At 35.5% G+C, this 20,218-nt stretch overlaps 4 protein-coding genes and 1 non-coding gene across 5 annotated transcripts; 3 read left to right on the top strand and 2 right to left on the bottom strand.

Moving 5' to 3' along the window:
• Positions 1–54: 54 nt before the first annotated feature.
• LOC144848416 (uncharacterized) lies at positions 55–5,152 on the top strand. Its single transcript, XM_078705144.1, has 9 exons — positions 55–113; positions 520–651; positions 888–1,058; positions 1,463–1,503; positions 2,195–2,360; positions 3,486–3,617; positions 4,084–4,248; positions 4,394–4,434; positions 4,756–5,152. The coding sequence occupies exons 1-9, from the start codon at positions 77–79 to the stop codon at positions 4,921–4,923; spliced, it is 1,053 nt and encodes a 350-aa protein (XP_078561270.1). The 5' UTR covers positions 55–76; the 3' UTR covers positions 4,924–5,152.
• A 1,898-nt stretch (positions 5,153–7,050) lies between these two features.
• On the bottom strand, positions 7,051–10,040 carry LOC144847677 (small ribosomal subunit protein uS17-like). Its single transcript, XM_078704166.1, has 4 exons — positions 10,000–10,040; positions 9,338–9,460; positions 7,631–7,836; positions 7,051–7,240 (listed from the first exon to the last, which is right to left on the bottom strand). The coding sequence occupies exons 1-4, from the start codon at positions 10,009–10,011 to the stop codon at positions 7,114–7,116; spliced, it is 468 nt and encodes a 155-aa protein (XP_078560292.1). The 5' UTR covers positions 10,012–10,040; the 3' UTR covers positions 7,051–7,113.
• LOC144849274 (small nucleolar RNA SNORD35) lies at positions 9,151–9,227 on the bottom strand. The gene has a single exon (XR_013613970.1). It is a non-coding gene; the product is annotated as a small nucleolar RNA SNORD35 (small nucleolar RNA).
• A 55-nt stretch (positions 10,041–10,095) lies between the features above and the next one.
• On the top strand, positions 10,096–20,170 carry LOC144847664 (uncharacterized). The gene is made up of 6 exons (XM_078704152.1): positions 10,096–10,240; positions 10,592–10,654; positions 16,645–16,775; positions 17,234–17,456; positions 17,666–17,779; positions 18,519–20,170. The coding sequence occupies exons 1-6, from the start codon at positions 10,096–10,098 to the stop codon at positions 18,827–18,829; spliced, it is 987 nt and encodes a 328-aa protein (XP_078560278.1). The 3' UTR covers positions 18,830–20,170.
• Positions 12,706–15,574, top strand: LOC144848199 (uncharacterized). The gene is made up of 4 exons (XM_078704911.1): positions 12,706–13,747; positions 13,929–14,326; positions 14,367–15,244; positions 15,329–15,574. The coding sequence occupies exons 1-3, from the start codon at positions 12,706–12,708 to the stop codon at positions 15,210–15,212; spliced, it is 2,286 nt and encodes a 761-aa protein (XP_078561037.1). The 3' UTR covers positions 15,213–15,244; positions 15,329–15,574.
• Positions 20,171–20,218: the final 48 nt, after the last annotated feature.

The following is a 20,218-nucleotide window of genomic DNA, read 5'->3' on the forward strand; positions in this document are numbered from 1 at the left end:
ATAATGTTTTTGTTTATTTTATTCGGTTCAGTGGTTTTTATGCTGGTGGTCAAGTTGCATTGTCTGTGTTTGTCATATGATTTTAATATTTGTTATATCACAGTGTAAGCCTAGTAAGGTGTATTTACAACTATACTAATATAAATATAACCAGGTTGGTCAGCAATCTGTTTAATTGTAAGTAAAACATAGCTGCTGGACTACTGTACTACCTGTCCTAGCTAGTATTGTAGTAATAAACGGGGGTCCCTAGTAGTAAACCCTCACCCACTGTGCTGTCTGCTGCCGCTGGGCTGGGGCCTTGCCTGGGTGGGTCATAGTGGTCAAACATGAAGGTTTTGTGTTATTAAACCATGGACCTATAACTAATTTATAGGTCCATGATTAAATCATGCACATTTCTTCTTTTGGTTCACAGAAATTCTCCTTTTTTTTTGGAGTATAGGCTACTAATAAGGATCCCGACTACTATAGGCCTACAGTATACTAATGTACCATTATTTTTTGTTAATTTCACAGCAGCCAAGATGTCTAAACCAAACCTCAAATTCAGGGAAGGAACAGAGAAAGACAGCCGCTTCATCTTAAACAAAGTTACAGATCTTGCTAGGTTTATGGATACCGAAGACATGGTTACGTTAACAGAAGAGGGTTAGTGACGCACGCCTGAACAGCTAAGCCTCCCGTAACTGATAAACAAGACAGTGGCAGATCCAGGATTTAGAAATAAGGGGTGGGGAAAAGGGCTAAAGGAGGAGGGGGGGGGGGACCCCAGAGATAAAATCAACCTCACATGAGGAATTTCCGAGTTATTTAATTACAATCATGCAATGCATGTCCCTTGATTTACATTACCACTAACTGAATAAAACTTTTTTTATTTGTAGACTTTGCCAAAGAATTCACAAGTGAAAACAAGTTTATAAACTTGCTTATAGCTGAAACTGATGAAGAGGACTCAAAATTTGTTGGATATGCAATATTTTTCCCATTTTTTAGTTCATACTCAGGAAAACGGTTGTATTTAGAAGATTTGTTTATAGAAGAAAAATACAGAGGTAGTCACTGCAGTATATATTCAATTATGCATTGCGCTTATTGTAGAAAAAATTAATGGTTTCTTGTAGATTCAGGTTTTTGAAATAGTGGGAGGGAACTTAACATAACGGTCTATCTTTTACATTGGTTTTAGCCTATCAGTATACAATTATAGATTAGTTTTAAGTAATAAAGATTTCTATAGTGAACTTCGCCGCCAAACGTGCTTAAGGCTCAAGTAATACATTTTGAATTTTTCAGTGACTTTAAAAACTAAGATTGAGACAATTTAATTACCATTATTTTCCTCTTTAAATTGTCCCTTTGACTTGGTGACAATTTAAACTTATATCATCGTTCACTTTCAAGCCTAGAAATCAAAATTTATTCCAAAAATGTAATTGGTTCTCTTTTTTTTTTCTAGGTAATGGATTTGGAAAGACCTTTTTCCGTGAGATAACAAAGGTAATTCTGTAAATTATGTTGTAAACCATAATCACTTCTGAAAAAGACCCCATCCCCATTTGAGAACCTCCAGCACCCTCCTCCCAATTCAGATCCCCCATTTCAGACACCACCCCACTTCAGAACCTCCAGCACCCCTCCCAGTTCCAATTCCCCCAATCCAAACACCATCCCACCCCACCCCCAGTTGAGAACCTCCAACACCCCCTCCCAGTTCAGATCCCCCATTTCAGACACCATCCCACTTCAGAACCTCCAGCACCCCTCCCAGTTCAAATCCCCCAATCCAGACACCATCGCACCTCACCCCCAGTTGAGAACCTCCAACACCCCCTCCCAGTTCAGATCCCCCATTTCAGACACCATCCCACTTCAGAACCTCCAGCACCCCTCCCAGTTCAAATCCCCAATCCAGACACCATCCCACCCCCACCCTCAGTTGAGAACCTCCAGTACCCCCTCCCAGTTCAGACACCATCCCACCCCCACCCTCAGTTGAGAACCTCCAGCACCCCTCCCAGTTCAGAACCCCTCCCAGTTCAGATCCCCCAGTTCAGACACCATCCCATCCCCACCCCAGTTCATCAACCTCACCCATCCCATCATCCTGGCCCCTGAGACAGTTTGGCCACAATAATTATTTAAACAAGACAATCTTGGGTGTTAATATTATGTGTGCGTTCTTTTCCAGATTGGCATTAACAAAGGTTGCTATAGTATGGAGTGGACCACGCTTCCAGATAATGACATAGCTGTTGGATTTTATAAGTCGCTTGGTGCCATCAATAAAACAGAAACTGAAAAATGGCATGCCTATTATCTACCTAAGGATGTGTTTATGAAAATCGCAAATTCTTAAATATTCTTAAGCAATTACTTAAGATGAAGTAGCAATGTAATACAGTATTAATAATGATATTACATTATAAAAATTAGAGTAGATATATAATTACCTTAGTTGAACAATTGCATATACTTTTCATAATCTTCTACAGTACTTCAATTCTATATGCAGTTCTTTTACTTGTAACAATATAGTATAAATATATTGTTATTTGTTAACATATATTTTATCTGAAAATAAACATAAAGCTAATAATGTTTTGTAAACTTGCTGTATTTTATTGAAATATGTAATATATATCAGGTACAGTACTTGGTACTTAGCAGGAATGAATAATTGCACGCGGCGACGGCGGCGCACAAAGGTGACTTGCGTTGCGCGTACTATGATAGCGTGCCCACGTCATACACACTTGTTTCGTATATGGACGGCGAGATCCATGTCTTTTCCCTTTCAATACTCGTACGATTTTTTAACAAACGACGCCGACGTGTGAATAGAAGCTGTTTAAAACGGTTAAATGTCCGTAACGGACACGCGGTGGTCGTAACCGTCGACAGATTGATCGAATAAACTCGCATATTGTTACTTTATACTTTGAATATTGACCAAAAAAATGCGTAACCCTGGTTCAAATATTACGGAAGCCCGTTCGGGCCACATTTGATATGATTTTTTTTTATTGTGGGCCGACAGGCGCGGTTCATTTGGCGGCTTTTAACTATCCGGCGGCTGAAACTTTAATTACTAATCTGGCGGTCGACATCAGTATGAGGCGGCCGCCATCAGAAATACAATCATATGGTTATATAGTACGGCCACCCTTCCGTACAATATGTGATAAGACCTTAGTATAAGTAGATATATTATAGTAGCCAGGTCAGTTTGTTGTACTATTGTATCGCAGTGATCAGATTTGAAATCAACTGCTTATCAATTCAACAGTAACAACAAGTAGTAGGTAAGTCTCTGATTTAACTTTATTCTACATTATATAATAGCTCTATGTTCTAACATATCGGGATCTGTTTTGATGTTGTTTGTTGCATTAATGTTTTATATCGGTATCAGAATAAAATCTTTTATGGTCCATGTTCGTCTGTTAGTCTTAACTAAAATATTCTTTGTATCATTTCAGCCACAATGTCCATAACACCAAAAATAAAATTTAGGGAAGGAACAGAAAAAGACAGCACTTTTATCTTTATAAAAATTGTAGATCTTTCTAAGGTTTCGGGTAGTGATAACTTGGTTACATTAACTGAAAAAGGTATAGTTATACGTTATTAGTTATAAGTTATAAATGAATGAAACCTCACTTATATATATGCTTGTATACTCTCACATGACTTATACTTAACAAATATTTGATGCTAGCTATCTGCAAATATCAACCCACTTTATAATGTAAAGCCGGTTTTCCACTAGGCGAATTTTTCGCGCGAATCGAAATTGTCAGCTTATACGCATGCGTAGAGAGCGATTTGGAAACGCATGCGTACAAGGTGACGCTTTCGATTCGTGCGAACAAATTTTCCTAGTGGAAAATCGGCTTAAAAGTACTAGACCTATTTTAAACAAAAAATAGAGTTAGTAAGAATGTGTTTCTGCTGGTGTATTTAAACCCCTTTGAGCCATTTCCCAAACACTCCGAATCCACAGTGTGGACTCTCATGTGCATGGCTACATTTTAAGTGTAAGTAATATTCGTACTAAGTATTCTTTTAATTTTCAAGATTTGGAAAAAGAACTTAAGAACAAGTTTATAAACGTACTGATAGCCGAAACTGACGAGGAAGACTCAAAATTTGTTGGATTTTCATTATATTTTCCATTTTTTAATTCATTTTATGGAAAACGGTTGTACATGGAGGATTTGTTTATAGACGAGCAATACAGAGGTAAGATTGTACGATGTACAGTTTACTTAGCTTTCTCGCAACACACCTCAAGCTCATAATTTAGACCAGAAAATACATTTCTCAATAGGAGTGAATAATCCGGTCCCTGGAGTTTAGACTTAATGGATTTGTTTTTCTATGTTAGGGCATGGGTTTGGAAAATTATTTTTGCAAGAACTGTCAAAGGTAAGTATTACTTTATCTTGAACAGGACAACCCTTATTTTGTGTAAATAATAATATAGATATAAGTAGAGGTAAATTACAGAATTTAATAATATATATATAACCATGCATGAAGGAAATTCCTATTTGTTTCCAATTATTATATGGACAATAAAGAATATCAGTATCAATGGCGGATTTAAATTGGCGGTCAGAGGTTACATTCATCAAACATGAATGATCTTAATTATTTTAAATCATTTGTCAGTTTTCAAAATAGCCAATATTTTTACTTAATCTAAGTGACCTAGTTTAATATCATAGTGCTATTTGTTTACTATAGATTGGTGTTCAAAGAGGTTGTGCCGGCATGGAATGGCTAACTCATCCAGAAAACAACGGAGCTGTTAGATTCTACAAGTCACATGGCGCTATCGACAAAACAGAAACTGAAAAATGGCATGCTTATTATCTACCTAAGGATGTGTTTATAAAAATGGCGAATTTATAAAATATGAAACTTTATTCTTATTATTCTTTCCTACAAATGTAAACTTTTGTTTGCACCTCGAGTAAACTCATCATTACAACATTTCTAAAGTGTATAGGCCTAGGCCAGATAGACCATGCAGTTGGCAAACTTCGGAAAACTACAAAAACAAGTTTGTAGAAGTAGGAAGCTTGCTCGAGATTGCAATCTCGAGCAAGCTTCGAGTTTTGTCATGACAAAATGTCCAAAGTGTAGGCCAGATAGACCATGCAGTTGACAAACTTCGGTAAACTGCAAAAACAAATTTGTAGAAGTCTTCCCTAATAGAAAACGTTAGATTGCAATCTCGAGTTTACTATCATTATTGAATGGAATTGATATTCCATTATTACTGTAGCAATTGTTACTTTCGTCTTTCATTGACTATTAAATAAAAATGTTACCAAATCAATCAATAGAACAGAACGATTGTTAAGATCTGTCTACACTATCGAACTATTTTGAAAAGTGTGATGTGCCCAAATATGGTAGTGATGTGCTCAAATATGGTAGTGATGTGACATCATCATGTCCATATGGGCACACAAGTTTGATAGTCACGTAGACAGGTTTAGAGATGAGAAATACACAGACAGGTAGCAGGTACTTTCTGCTGCAGATTTGTTCCCATTACGTAACGCAATGACGTAAGCACACAACGCAAGCAAGTTGACCAATCACAACCGACAGTTCGAATAATCATTTTGAATGCTGAACTTACTTTGTGTTGCGCTTGCGTTTTTATTTTTCTGTTTACCAGAAATATCGCCAGAAATGCCAATCCAGCCTTTTCTTTTGTGCGACGCGACAACAGTTATGTATTGCTATTTAGCATAGGAATGGTCAATTATGGTTAGGGTCGAATTGTTACATGGGATTGTCACATTCTATCGTATACGGTATACGGTCGTTGACAATTGAGATTAAAATCAGTCTGTTTGTACGACTGCCAGTCAGTGAACGTTAGATTGGAACTATATCATCTATAGTAACAGTGGCAGGCTGTTTCCAATACGAGAATCCGACAAGTATATCCACCTTTGTGATTATTAAGATAATACAGTAATAATAAGGTCAGTTTGTTTTGTCAGTGATAGTTAAGATTGGAAATCTACTATTATACAGTCTCTACAAAAACACAATTAAGGTAAGTCTGCTTAAATGTATAAAAGCTTGTGAGGACGTAACGCGAGCGAGTTGACCAATAAAGCGGTGGTTTTTTTGTACATTGATGTACTTTTTGATCTATAATATACGGTGAGCTCTTTATTTATTTATTTTATTGTTATCAATAATAATAACATGATCGGTGTATACTTCTGTAAAGTAATTTTATTTGAAATCTTTATTTTTTATTTATTCTTTCAGCCACAATGTCCATAACACCGAAAATAATATTCAGAGAAGGAACAGAAAACGATAGCAATTTGATTTTTAACAAAATTAAAGATCTTGCTAGGTTTTCGGATAATGAACACAGTGTTACATTGTCTGAGAAAGGTAGGCCTGGGGGTTCTTTTCAAGTTTTGTACTATTTATTAACTTTCTAGATTGGTGTACAAAAGGGATGTGCTGGCATGGAGTGGGTAACTCATCCAATCTCTTGGTGCTGTTAATATGACTGAAACAGAAAAATGGCAGTCGTATTATTTTTCTAAAGATGTGTTTATGAAACTTGCAAATGCCAACTAAAAATGTTCTGAAAATATTGCATCATCGGCACCAATAGATGCAGCCTTTTTAAATGTCAGTAGTAGCCCGGTAAATGACAATAGCCTGTCCAATAGCCGTAACCTGGCCATCTCAATGAGAGTAGCCTGTCCAATAGCAGTAGTCTGGCCAATGACAATAGCCTGCAAAAAGTGTGTTCGACAACACAATTTATCAAATTATCATTGGGTTATGAACATTAGTAAACACACAACGTTTAGAAATTTAGTAATATTTTCTTAAAAAGCATAGCTAGTTTTAAAAAACTGTACACACTGTAAATTACACTCATACATTTTTACATTAGGTTGGGTACTACTATTTTTGTCAGTATGACTATTAAATATAATTTATCTATTTACCAGAGACCATAATAAAAACTAAAAATTCAAGCAAAACTTTGTCAATCGGATACTTTATTCAATCCATCATGAATGTACATAATAAAGTTACTATTATTGTTTAAAACTTCTGGAACTGTTTCTTATTGGAGCCAGGAGCTTTGTTCACCTTCAGGACGTTGAACCTTACAGTCTTGCTAAGTGGTCTGCACTCGCCAACAGTTACAAAATCACCAAGTTTCACATCTCTGAAATAGAGCATTAGATGGTACAGTTAGCAGCCTATCTTGTAGTTTGCAATGATATTCTTATCTCAGAAATTGATTTACCGTATTTATTAATGTATTAAAGACGCCCCACGTTGAAAAAACACCGCCACACGTTGAAAAAACACCGTCCAACTCTGAACAAACACTGCCCAACTTTGATCAAACCCCGTCCCATTTTGAATAAACAACGCCTCACTTTAAACAAACTCCGCCACACTTTGAATAAACCCCTCCCGAAAAATAAATAATGTATTTTATGAAAGTATTGTTTAGGAAAACAGCCCAGTACTTTGAAAATAGATTTCACAAATTCCTCACATCAGATAGATTAGATGTACAAGAATTTGTATTAAATGAATTGTGACCCACCTAAAGCAAGGAGACAGATGTACAGACAGGTTCTTGTGTCTCTTTTCAAAACGGTTATATTTTTTGATGTAGTGAAGATAGTCACGTCGGATCACAATCGTTTTGTCCATCTTCATTTTGACAACTGATCCATTGAGGATTCGGCCTCGGATGTGAACATTACCGGTGAAAGGACACTTCTTATCAATGTAAGTTCCCTCCTTCGCCTAAACCAAAACATTTGTATAAATTAATTAAAATACAGACATTTGGTTAATAACAATAATGGTTTCTAAGCAATGATGATGACACAAGATGATGGCTAGGGCATGCCATAAATGGACAATAAAATATTACAATTTATAACAATTTTATGTTGAAACAAATTCAAATCAAATTTTTACATGGCCAAACATTAAATGATCAATTAAGAGCAGGTCTCCATTTTCATTGGAAGGAGTAGCATTAAAGGAAAGGAACAACCTAATATTTTACCTAACTATTATAAAAGTAACCCTACCAACTTAATATTCAGAACAATTTATGTTTAAATCGGATTTGTAGTTTTCTAGTAAACAGGATTTTAAAGCTGTTTTCAAGACATTTGAAAATCGCCATCTTGTGCTCATGGCAGCCTGTTTGTAACGTCAGATACGGCCGACGAACATTTTAAGATTCGCGGTTGCATTCGGCGCTTCTATTGGCTAAGCGAATACGCTAATATGATTGGCTAATAACGCGACATGCGGTCATGCAGGACGGCGATGACACGGTATGAGCATGCACTGACTTGGTAAACAAACCTTCGATCGATCTTTTCTTCTGCAAGCCAATTCGTAAATCTTTCAGCTATTGTTAATATATTGTTACTTTTATTGCCTAGCTGTTTCAAACGGGATTTGGTAGGGGAATTAACTGACAAACCTTCCAAACGGAGGCTGTTGGTTGACGATGCAGTGTCTACTTTATTTTTGTTCAACACGAGTTCTAGGCCTAGTGTAAGGCATACAGTACAGATACACTGGCCGCAAGTACACCATTCTTCGACGGCTTGTTATGCTCGAGAATGTTCTTTTTTCCTCATCAGCACGATGCAAAACTAACTCCCTTTCTATATATTCTGGTTCCAAATTTTCTGAATTATAAAAACTCCAAGCCATATTCCGAAAATATTAAGTATGTTAGGCTATTTAATTGATTTTATTTATGGTTATATCCCGCACTTCCATATTGAAATACTGTACTAAGACGATGGACGCTTGGATTTGCTTGAATGCGTCCACCTAATCTGACGTCACATAATTGCTCTTAACCTGTCAAAATGGCGCTGTTCAATTTCCGATATGTTGTCGTTTAAAAGTTTATTTTTTAACTAAATTGCTTACTATTGTACCTTGAACCATTGTAATCATGTTTTTATTACATTTATCTATAAGCACAGTGGCACATTTAGCCCAGGGTGTTCCTTTCCTTTAAAAAAAACTGTTTGGGGAAAATTGATTGCGTGTGGGGTCAGGTTTTCAATGGTAGTATTGGTAGAGATTTGTGCATCAGAAAAATCTGTATGATATCATCATTATAAATTATAAGAAGACCATCGTGAGAAACATCATTTGCACAAAAACACTACTGTACCCTGTTCTGGGTTAATAAAAGCAATCTGAAAAGCAAACATTTTGAAAACATCAGACAAGTGGAAATTGCATAACCTAACAAATAGATGCTTACCTCAACTGGCGTTTTGAAACCCAGACCGACATTTCTGACCAGACGTTGTTTTTTAACTTTTGCGCCTAAAACACGCTTTCGGTTCTGGAACACGGTTGGTTGCTTCTGAAAAGCCTTCTCGTTCTGTTAAAATAAAAATAATGAATTCGAACCATCAATCAAATTTTAAAAAGTTTATCATGCAATAATATACTAAAAATAAATAGGCTGGAAGAATAAAGGATGATTAGGCTATTTTAGTCATTCTAACTATTATGTGTATTTAATACACAGTAAATACTAATCTACAGCGCATAGAGACTATTTGTATTTTGCGCTATATAAATTTAAAACCATTAAACTAATCTAGCATACACTAGGCCTAGCTAGGCAGGGCAAATGAATGCCATGCTGCTAGCCTATTCTATACCCATACTATACAGCCGGCCCACCGCACACACAAGGCGGCGGCAGCATTCACTAAACAGCCACCGACTCTCGTCACGTGTAAATTAGTTCCGTGGTTTGACGCGCATTTTAACCACTTATTTATCAATTAAATAGTCTAAATTTATATAATAATATATCTATAGTGATTCAGTTTTCAGTTACTCTACTACCGATATTCGTATTTACTAACGAAATCACAAAATAATCAAGTTTATTTTAGAAAATTACTCTACCTGGTCAGCCATCTTGAAGCTTGGCAAAGAAAAGAACGAGATAAGGAATGAGGGCGCCCTTTATCATTTTTTTTTCACGCGAAACAAAAAATAAAAATGGCGTTACAACACACTGCTGCGTTTGTTTTTGTTATTATAATTGGATGTAATTTAGTGTTGTACCCATCTTTATTTAGCAAATTATTTCGACAATGGTTTGGAGGTTCAGACACGAAACAAAACACGCAAAATTCAATAGAAGGTGGGTGTTCCATGAGGGTTTTTTGGGCAGCATTAAAGAGTAGCCTAGGCAAGCTGGTTTAGGGTGGGTGGGGTGGTATGTGGTAGTGGTACTGCTGTCAGGCAGTATCGATGTTGGAGAGAGACAGTTTATAGGCCTAGCTACCGAGTTAGGGCAAGGCCTGAATTATTTATAGCATGCCGTATCAAAATGCATTGCATCTGTCCTAGTCTTAATTTAAAGTTATTTATTTTGTTTGTTTCTTCTCAGTCAAATTCATCAATACCACCTGTGTATAATATTTAAATTACATTATTATTGTTTTATATATTCTTATTACTACTGTAATATTAAAAACTTTTTTTAACCTAGCTATTCCCCCACCAATGCGAGGGCGCCCGCCATTCCAAGGCCCAGCTAGCGCCCATCGACAAAGTAAGTTTTCACATTACAATTGATATTTTAGTCTATATAGGTAGGCACCTGCAAGTTACGAGGCCACGCCCACTTTTTATGTCGGCGAAAAAGTGTGACTAAATTGCGGACCGGTCCGCGACCGCCAGCTGTAATTAATTCATAAAAATACGACGGGATTGGTCATGGCCTAAGATTTTGACCTCAAAATGTCACGCGGAAGTTATTGTACAGCTGAGTTATTTTCAAAAATTTTTGTGACCACGTTTATCGAGTGTTGCAGATTGTTAAACATTACCGTTCACAAAATACGCCTAATATTCATCAAAGGTAAGTGTTATGAATATTTTGATATTGGTAATAGTATTAAGCATTTCATAATCTTTCATTATACTATAAGTTTGAGAAATTTTGTGTATGTAAAGCTGCACTTTGGGCACCCCCCGTAATCGCCTATTTGTCCTAGTTTTGCATTCGGTCTAGGCTAGTGCTAGAGAATAGGATTTTGGCTGTGCGAGGCTCGTCGCCGCCGTGGGCTATGAACTCGTCGCCGTGGGCTATGAACTCGTCGATTGTAAAAATTTAAATACAGTATATCTAAGTATTTTATTGCAAATATATTATAAATAATAGGAATAATATATAATAATTTAATATTGATATTTTATTGATCATTGCTTATTTTCACTCACTTTTTATTTATTATAATGGGATAAGGCCTATTTTTGTAGTGGGAATAGAAACAAATTCAGGAACCTTGACAACTTTGGGTGGTCGTTTTGTAGTCAGAGGCCAATCACAGCGTGTGATAGTTACTATTACTAGGCTGGTGATGGTAGATTAGTTTAAACATTTGCATATTTGCATTATTATTAATACTTTTATTATATTTAATTGTATTGTAGGTTATTCTTTGCCTCAAATCAAGATTACAAAATATATCTTCAGTTATTTAAGTTATTTTTGGTAAGTAGTTTTTTTCTTTTAAATAATTCTATATAATCATGCATATTAAAATATTATTTAGTATTAAGTAATATTATTTGATGAACATAACAGCTGAGAAAACAACATGGCATAACTGGTGATATCTCAGAATACTTTAGAATCTTATCTAAATGTAACAAAAGTTTGATTGTCTTGCTTTGGATCAAAGAGTGAAACCTACACTCAATAAACAATCTGATTCCATCAAAGCAAAATTGTTTATTTAACTCAGTGGGAGGAACTAATTACTTAATTAGCCCTCAGTAGCATTTCCTGTCGCCAACTTTGGTGCTTACTCTTCCCTGCTTAGTGCAAATAATTATTATTGTTTTGTATTTACTCGATCTTGAAAATGGTTCTATGATGACCAAAATGTCGATCTCCCTTTTTGTCATTAAATTTTATATTGAAATTACATAGTAAACGTCTTTTAATTCGTAATATTATTTATACAAATTTTACTATGATATTTAACAGGTAGTTGAGTGTTGATACACAGGATGGATAATCCTCCCTTAACGACTCCACAGAAGTTCATTAAGGACAACTACTTTCAAGTACCAAGTGATGTAGGTTTGCTGCAAAATGGCCATGTCATATTCACCTACATTACCCTTCCAAAAAAGATGTTTTCCAGTGTACAGCATATATTTAAAAAAAGTCATAGCATTATTATTTCTAATTGTTCTGTGAGGGATTTGGTAAAGAAGTTTAAGAGTTTTCATTCCATAAACACATCCGGCAGATTTGCTAATTTTGACATTTTCTGTGCTGGAACCTTTTCCAAATACAAGACTGTAGATGCTGCTTCAACCATGCAAGCTTCCTCATCCAACATCCCATCGCTAGAAGCTGCCACACAATCATCATCTGAAAATGTAGAGCCAATTAGGCCAGAAGAGGTAGAGCTAATTAGACCAGACGAGATAAAGCTAATTGGGCCAGAAGAGGTAGAGCCAATTAGACCAGACGAGATAAAGCCAATTGGGCCAGAAGAGGTAGAGCCAATTAGACCAAAGCTATTGAACCCTCCAAAACGATCATGGGGTGAAAAGTCTTTAAAAAGAAGAGCTAAGTTTACACCAATGAAGAGACAAATGCTGAGTAGAATAGAATTTAATGAAAAGCATATTGCAGAACTCAAAACAAAGCTTAAAGAAGCTAGAGCGAAGAAGGTTAAAGGTAAATACCGCTACTGGAGGCAGACGGTGGCCAGAAAAGAAATTCAATTGCAGCATAAAAAAGATAAGCTGGCAGACATAAAGGAAACAGATGATGTTCAGATATACAGAAAAAAATACAATGGAGCGCAAAGAATGATTGAAAGATTAAAGAAGAAAGGAAATGTGTACATGAAGGAAAAGGAAGAAGGCGCCAAAAAACTAAATGAAAAAAATGAAGAAATCTTTTACTTACAAGACCAGGTATTAGAACTACAGGAAAGAGTTCAAGAATTAGAAGAACTGGTTCAGGGCACTGCAGAGCAAAGTTCAGTTGATGGTGGTAAGGGAAAGCCTTACAATGCTAACACCAGGAAAATTGTCTACCAGATGCTGGATTGTAATGTGCCTACCGAGCAGATTCCTGTTCTTATGAAGAAAATGGCGGAAAGCTATGGAGTAACATTATCAAACGTTCCACATCCTTCTACTGTGCAAGTAATGGCAAGAGAAATGGGCGTCATTTCTGATTACATGACTGCCGAGTTTGTTGTTCAAAATGAAAATTTGACACTAGGATTTGACGCAACGACCCAAGAAGGAGTTCATGTGAACTCAATTCATATTACATCAAAAGAAGACTGTAAAGTTGTGGCTTTAGACGAGTTACCAGGGGGTACTGCTGCAGACTACGCCAAACATATAGAGGACTCTCTAACAAGTATTGCCACAACATACAGCAAGTTAAAAGCAGAGGATATGGCAGATACACGTTTAAACCTAATTAAAAACATCGCCAACACTATGACTGACCGAGCAATCGTCAACCACTCGACCATCTCAACCCTAAACGAGTCCTGGAACAAGCAATTAAATGAGCTTAACTGTCACCTGCATCCGCTAGATTCTATTGCCACAGAATGCAAAAAGGCGTTGAAGCAGGTTGAAGAAAAGATTAATGTCACAGGTACGTAATAAGATTTTCAAATCCTATGTTTATAATTTTATTATTAATTTAAGATCATTTATCCTATTTAATGCACTGTATAGGGTTTATTTGTACATAGAATACAGTTTGTGACCTTAAAATAAACCAACAAAGTTGCAGTTTAAAGAGGTTTTTAATTTGTTTTTTTTTTTAATTATAGGTAAGCAAATATATGGTCCAGAGTGTAGTGCTGCTCAATTGGTGCTTGCTGTAGCCAAATTAAGATACAAGGACGGAGCTGGGGATCCGAAGACTTTTAAAATCGAACTAGTGAATGCAGGTCTTCCGAAGGGCTTCATACCGAGGTACAGAGGAAACCGTCTCCATATTCTATTCTTAATATGTGGAAAACTTGTACATCAAAGTCCTTTCTTCACTGATCTTTTCTTAAAGTCTAGTCTGCAGAGTGACAAACTTCGAAGAGCGGTTTCATTTGATTTCAGTATGAGCCATTCCAGAGTAGAATTGCAAGTGTTGGGTTTGATTGGCAAACTTTTAACCGGCCCTTGGATGACCAAATTTTATGTGGACAGTTTAACTGAAGAGGACCATATGGGAGCGTTGTGCAGTGATCAAGAAAGCTATAGATAAGCTTCAGTATTTCATTTTAAATCCACAGGAAACGTTGAAGACACCAAGCAACATCTTTGATGATAAAATACAATCTGATGATGAAACATTCAAATGTTTGCAAGTACCAGTAAATAACATGAGCCTATTTAGTGAAATGATGACATCATGTCTTTCTGGGTGTAGAAATGTCCTGCTCCGACAATACTCAAGGTATTTTGACCGCGATGTCACAAATCAATTGTTAGCCGAAACCAAGTCTGCTCGGCTACATAACATCGATGCTGAGCAGATCATGGGAATGTTTTCTGCTCTTCAAAGAGCAAAAACCAATGCAAGTATAGATTACATATCCTGTGGTATACGAGCCAGAAAAAATCATGTACTGGCATATCTAGAGAGTTTGTCAAAAGAGACCAGAGAAGCATTGATAAATGCTGCAAGACCACTTGCGAGACAACAGAGAAACATGAAACGAAAAGCAAAGAAAGATGTGGAGAGTGAGATTCAAAGGAGAATTGCAACGAAAAGACAGAAAAGGGATCAGTCAACAAGAAGAAAGTTAGAGAAAGACCTAATGGCCAAGAGTGTCACACCGAAAGACTTTCCAGAATATGAAGAAGATCTACTTCGTATTATAGAAGGAAGGCTTGTTGGTGAGGAAATCAGACACGTATGGTACGAGGACGAAAAGAATGTGATGTACTATGGTTTCGTAGAAAAGTATCTGCCTCTTACTAAAAGTCGAAAAGCCAAATACGTCATTGCCTACTGGCAGAAAGACCAATCATATAATGAGGATGCAGAGGATTTCAAAATATCACCTTATGAATTGGCTGTGGATCTTGTTAATGAAGATTTAGTAATTCTGTAGTTCACCTTCCTTAATTGATGTCAACACCAAAGGTAAAAATATGAATTCTATAAAAATATCCATACACGCTTTACATTTCAAACATTACGTTTCATTAATACTTTGCTTATTTACAGATGTTTCCACCGAGATGGAACAAGCTTGATCGCCTCACTACCAACGCCTTCTTCAAGACGATTACCAAATGACTGGACGTCAACACCACTGCACTGAATCATCGTCGTCTACCACAGTTTACAACTCATATTGTTTTATATAATTTTTTTTTTATTTTGCAAATATTTTTTATTTGCTCAAAGGGGCACATGCAAATGTGCAACCTCCCCTCGCTGTGATCATCAACCTTGTCGTGGTAGCGAGGCTTGCGTGCTTCCTTGTATTGTTAGCCAGACCAATGATGTTCAATAAAAAAGTAAAATATATACAAACACACTTAGTGAAGAAAGTATTTGCCAAACAACAAATTGAAAAAAATAGGGAAACTATTTCATAATTTTCGATAATTATTGTTTTAAGTATTATTTGTTATTGTATATAAACAATCAATATAATATGACTATGAGTGCAATTGGCACAGGCAACTTATTTATATTTACAATGCTAATGTTTTAAATATCTATTTTTTATCACCGAAAAAGTAATCAGAAATCACATTTTACAATAAAACTGTATTTTATTCAGAAATAGCTGAGTACTAGATTGTTTTAATTGAATAAATGTACAATATTTATAGTATGATTGAATAAAAGTGGGAAGACCCCACTAAAGAGAAAAAAAAGAGTTAGTAATACTGTAATGTTGTTCAGTAAAAAAATGCTCTAACAATATGCTAGTTATCGGGGTTTCAGAAACATAATAAAACCACAACTCTTCCCCCTTCACCACCTCCACCCATGCCCACCTCCCCCGCCCTTCTATAAATGCTTGCGATTCGTCATATAACCTAAAAAAATTTTTAAAAAAAATACAAAATTAATACTGTATAGTTATATTGTAAATAAATTGATTACCGATTACAAATGTCTCCCCCTCCAAAACCCCCCTCCGAACCCACCCACCATTTCTCCACCCTGCCTCATAGGGTCTGCGGAGATGTCCAAGATGTTGAGCATTATGAAAAATAAGTATTTATTTAATTTTGGAGGTTAGCACACATAAGCATGCAATTTGCCACAAATATTTTGTATATAACACTAAAATGCCTATACCAAATTTTTGATACAAAAAAAATCATAAAAAATAGATTTTTTTTTTTTTTTTTTTTTTTTTTTTTACAAATGCATTACATATATTTTTCTGAATTTTTTGATGTATGGGTCAATGAATTTGGTTGCGTTTGAATTTTCTTGTCAGGTGCCTAATATAGGCTTTGCAAAAAATAACCACACATACTAATTTTTAAAATCGACATTGTTTAATTTAATAATTTCAGATTCTATGCCAGAGCGTGCTACCTTTGGTCCTGGTAAGGTGCAAGAACCAGGCTACAAGGGTGTCATGGGCACTATTTTACCAGTCTATGCTGTTGGTATCATGGTCTACTTTGTGTTTGTCATTTATAAGGTTGGTTTTTATATCAAATAGTAGTTATCTGAATTTATTTATATATACATCACACATGTTAACAAATTAAATGAAAAATGAATAAAGACATACTGTATCTCATCTAAGAATCAGACAAAAGTTCTTCACACAAAACATATGCATTGTCTGGAATAAATTACCGTCAACGGTCATAGAAGGCTGGAAAAACACTTGTCTACTTCTTTCTGCAAGTTTGCCCCCTATACTAGACAAGATAATATATAGAAACATATCGAGGGACACACAAGCTACGGCTTTATAAGCAACATCAAGTAAATAAAGTATAAAAAGTAATTATATTTTAAAACTGTTTGTACAACAGTTAGAATGAGCATTACCCTTATTGCTTCTCAACCTTCAAATAGAATTATATAATATAAATGTAGTTAAAATTGTAAATGAATGAAATGTATTCTATGAATCTGCTTTCTTTAAAGGTTTTCTTGAAAGAGAAACCGTCTAAAGATCCTCTGACAGGAAGACAAAAACGAGATGCACACAATCCCACCAGCGTGGACCGGAGACTACGCGAGGAAGAAGAGATCTTGCAAAAGCGTCTTTCGGAGGAGCTACGTAAACACGGATATGGCGGCGTGAAACCAACCTCCGCAACAACAGGTGCCAATTTAGAAAGAGTTGCAGCAGCAGCTAAGTCCAATTGTAAGCAAATAACACATTTAAATTCATAATTGGTCCTTAATGTCTTGTAGTGTGACTGTCTACCATTATCAGAAAAAAAAACATCAAATACAAAGTGTAAATACTGTAAAATTGTTGTTTCAGTGGAGCAGATATTTGATTCTGCAATACCTTTCATTCGTCCCTTTTGTCTTAAAATCTTACTCCATGTTGTATTTCTTTGTTTCAAGCGGAGGCAGAAGTAGCGGTGTTACAAAGTAGATTAGAGCAAACGGAGAGGACAATGGCCAAGATGATGGAAATGATGACCACTATGGGAATATCAATGTCTTCTGAAATGTTTGGTAAGCTAAAAACAATCCAGAAATTGGCCATGTGCTGTATTCTTGTTTCCTTATATAAGCCTGGTGGTGTATAAATGGGCCCTACCATTATTAGAATACAATGGCCTCACTGATATGCCATTCATTCTAACTCATGGAAGTTGAGAATATTGGATACTCTGTTTATTATGGCGATGAATGAATTCAAAACTTAGCATACTAGAATCATACATGCCAACATCTGAAGTTTAAAAAACGGGAGGTGGTGCAGAAAACCACACATATACATCATGCTATCTTTGTAATCCAGGAGAAACATGGGAGCACAATATTAGGCCGGGAGACAAGTCTAAAATAGTTGAGTCTTCCGGGCAAAATGTGAGTGTTGGCATATATGTAAAATGTTCAAAAGGTGGCGTACTTTGCAAATTACTTTTTAGAATGATATGCTATCCTCAGAACGCTGCCTAGTGATGTTGTAGTTTCAGTGTTTTAATATCTTTAGATTGTTCTTAAATATGGCTCTTTTATGAAAAATAAATTCCCCAAAACGAGCTTAAATCTCTGTCTATCAAACTGTATGTGACAAAAAATGCGATGTGCCCATATATGGACATGATTATGTCATACCATATTTAGCCACATTATGCTTTTTTGTCAAAATAGTTTGATAGTGTAGACAGAGCTTTAGGCATTCTTATGTATTCTGTCCCCCAAAACAACCTTTACTATGCATCAAATGTGTTTTCAAATTCCTTAGAAAATAATGAAGAAAAATCTGAAAATGCACAAGACGATGCTCATGCAAATGAGGGTGAGGACATGGAAGCAGATGAATATATTGATGGAGATATGGAAGAAGAAAGCGACTCACAAATTGAATGTAGCGACAACTGCGAATCAAGCGAAGAAGAAGAATATGATCACGGGGTAGATGAAGAAATTGACGACGATAGTTGTAGTGAATCTGGACCTGAAGAAGTTGAAAACATAGGGACCGTTGAAACAATTGAGGATGAGGAAGGGACAGTAAGAAGAAGGAAAAATGTAACAATGGAACAAGAAGATTAATCTGTGTAGTGTAGAATATCAATTCCTACACCGACCAAATGTGGTACAATATAGTATTAGTAATACTACAGTATTATAACAATACAGGAATAACATTTGCAATATTTCATATGGTTCCTTAGGTTTTAAAAAATGTATAGTACATCGATACATCAACAAACGTAAATAAAAAATCAGCGAGTGTACCAGTATTTGTTGTTTGGAGATGCTGCAAAAAATTATGTTTATATTGGCCTATGGTAAAGTGATATTCACATTAATGTCACTTTTAAATGATTTCATTGATTATAGCTAGGTATGTAAGTTGAAGATCCGCCATTGAAATTGCAATATTTTGAATTATATCAATTGTAACATTTTAATTTAATTATTTATTAAATAAATTATTATAATACTGTGTGCAACATAATAAAGTATTAAATTAAAGCATGATTACATAGATAATAATAATAGGTGATATATAAACATCATTTTAGCATGTTTATACATAACATAAAATAACTGAAAATTTATCTCATTTAAATTAGAGTATTGTATTGTAACCAAAAATTATTGTAATGTTCTCTATTCATTTTACCTGGTCATTTATATAAGTCAGGGCTGTATTTGTAGGCCGAGTAGCCTGCAGGGTCTTCTCCAAGGCTTGGTGACCTTTCCTAGCAGTGGTACTATTCTCCAGGCCATAATCTTAGGCTACAAGTTCTTCTCCCGGTTGTCTTCATGGTTTAGTGCACTTTTCTAGACAACAGCGGAAAAAAGATGTGGTTATACATTTATTGTTATTACTTTATTACACATATACACAGTACATTACAGTGAGGTTGAACAAAGTTTTGTATATTAGATCATTCCATTGCAATATGTATTGTTTGTTTACACCATTATATATTAACAGTGTAATTATTTCACTTTTAGTAGTATTATATTAATTTAGAATATTTTCAAACCAAATTTAGTAAATTATGGAATAATTTTAAGATGTTTTTAACTATTTCAATCTTCATGGTTGCATTATTTGGCACCAAAGAGAAAACAAGCGTTAAGCTCCGTCTTACACTATCAAACTTGTTTGACAAAAGAAGTGTGATGTGCCCAAATATGGTAGTAATATGACATCATCATATATATGGGCACATCACATTTGTTTGGAGTTTGATAGTGTAGACAGCTTTTCACAGATTTGCTGGAAGTATGCGTTATTACTCTCTGATGCCAACGGATGCAACCGTAGAATCCGTAATTAGTAGTTTCTGATTTTATGTTTGCCTTGTTTATGGTGTGTGTGTGTGTGCAATAGTTTAGTGTACTATCGTGTGTGCTAATATTAAATTAATCTGAACATTTTCAAAACAGTGTTTGGAAATTTTGTGAATTTGAATTCAAAATAAA

The sequence above is a fragment of the Antedon bifida genome, chromosome 7 (genome assembly GCF_963402885.1).
Source record: "Antedon bifida chromosome 7, ecAntBifi1.1, whole genome shotgun sequence".
Taxonomy (NCBI): Eukaryota; Metazoa; Echinodermata; class Crinoidea; order Comatulida; family Antedonidae; genus Antedon; species Antedon bifida.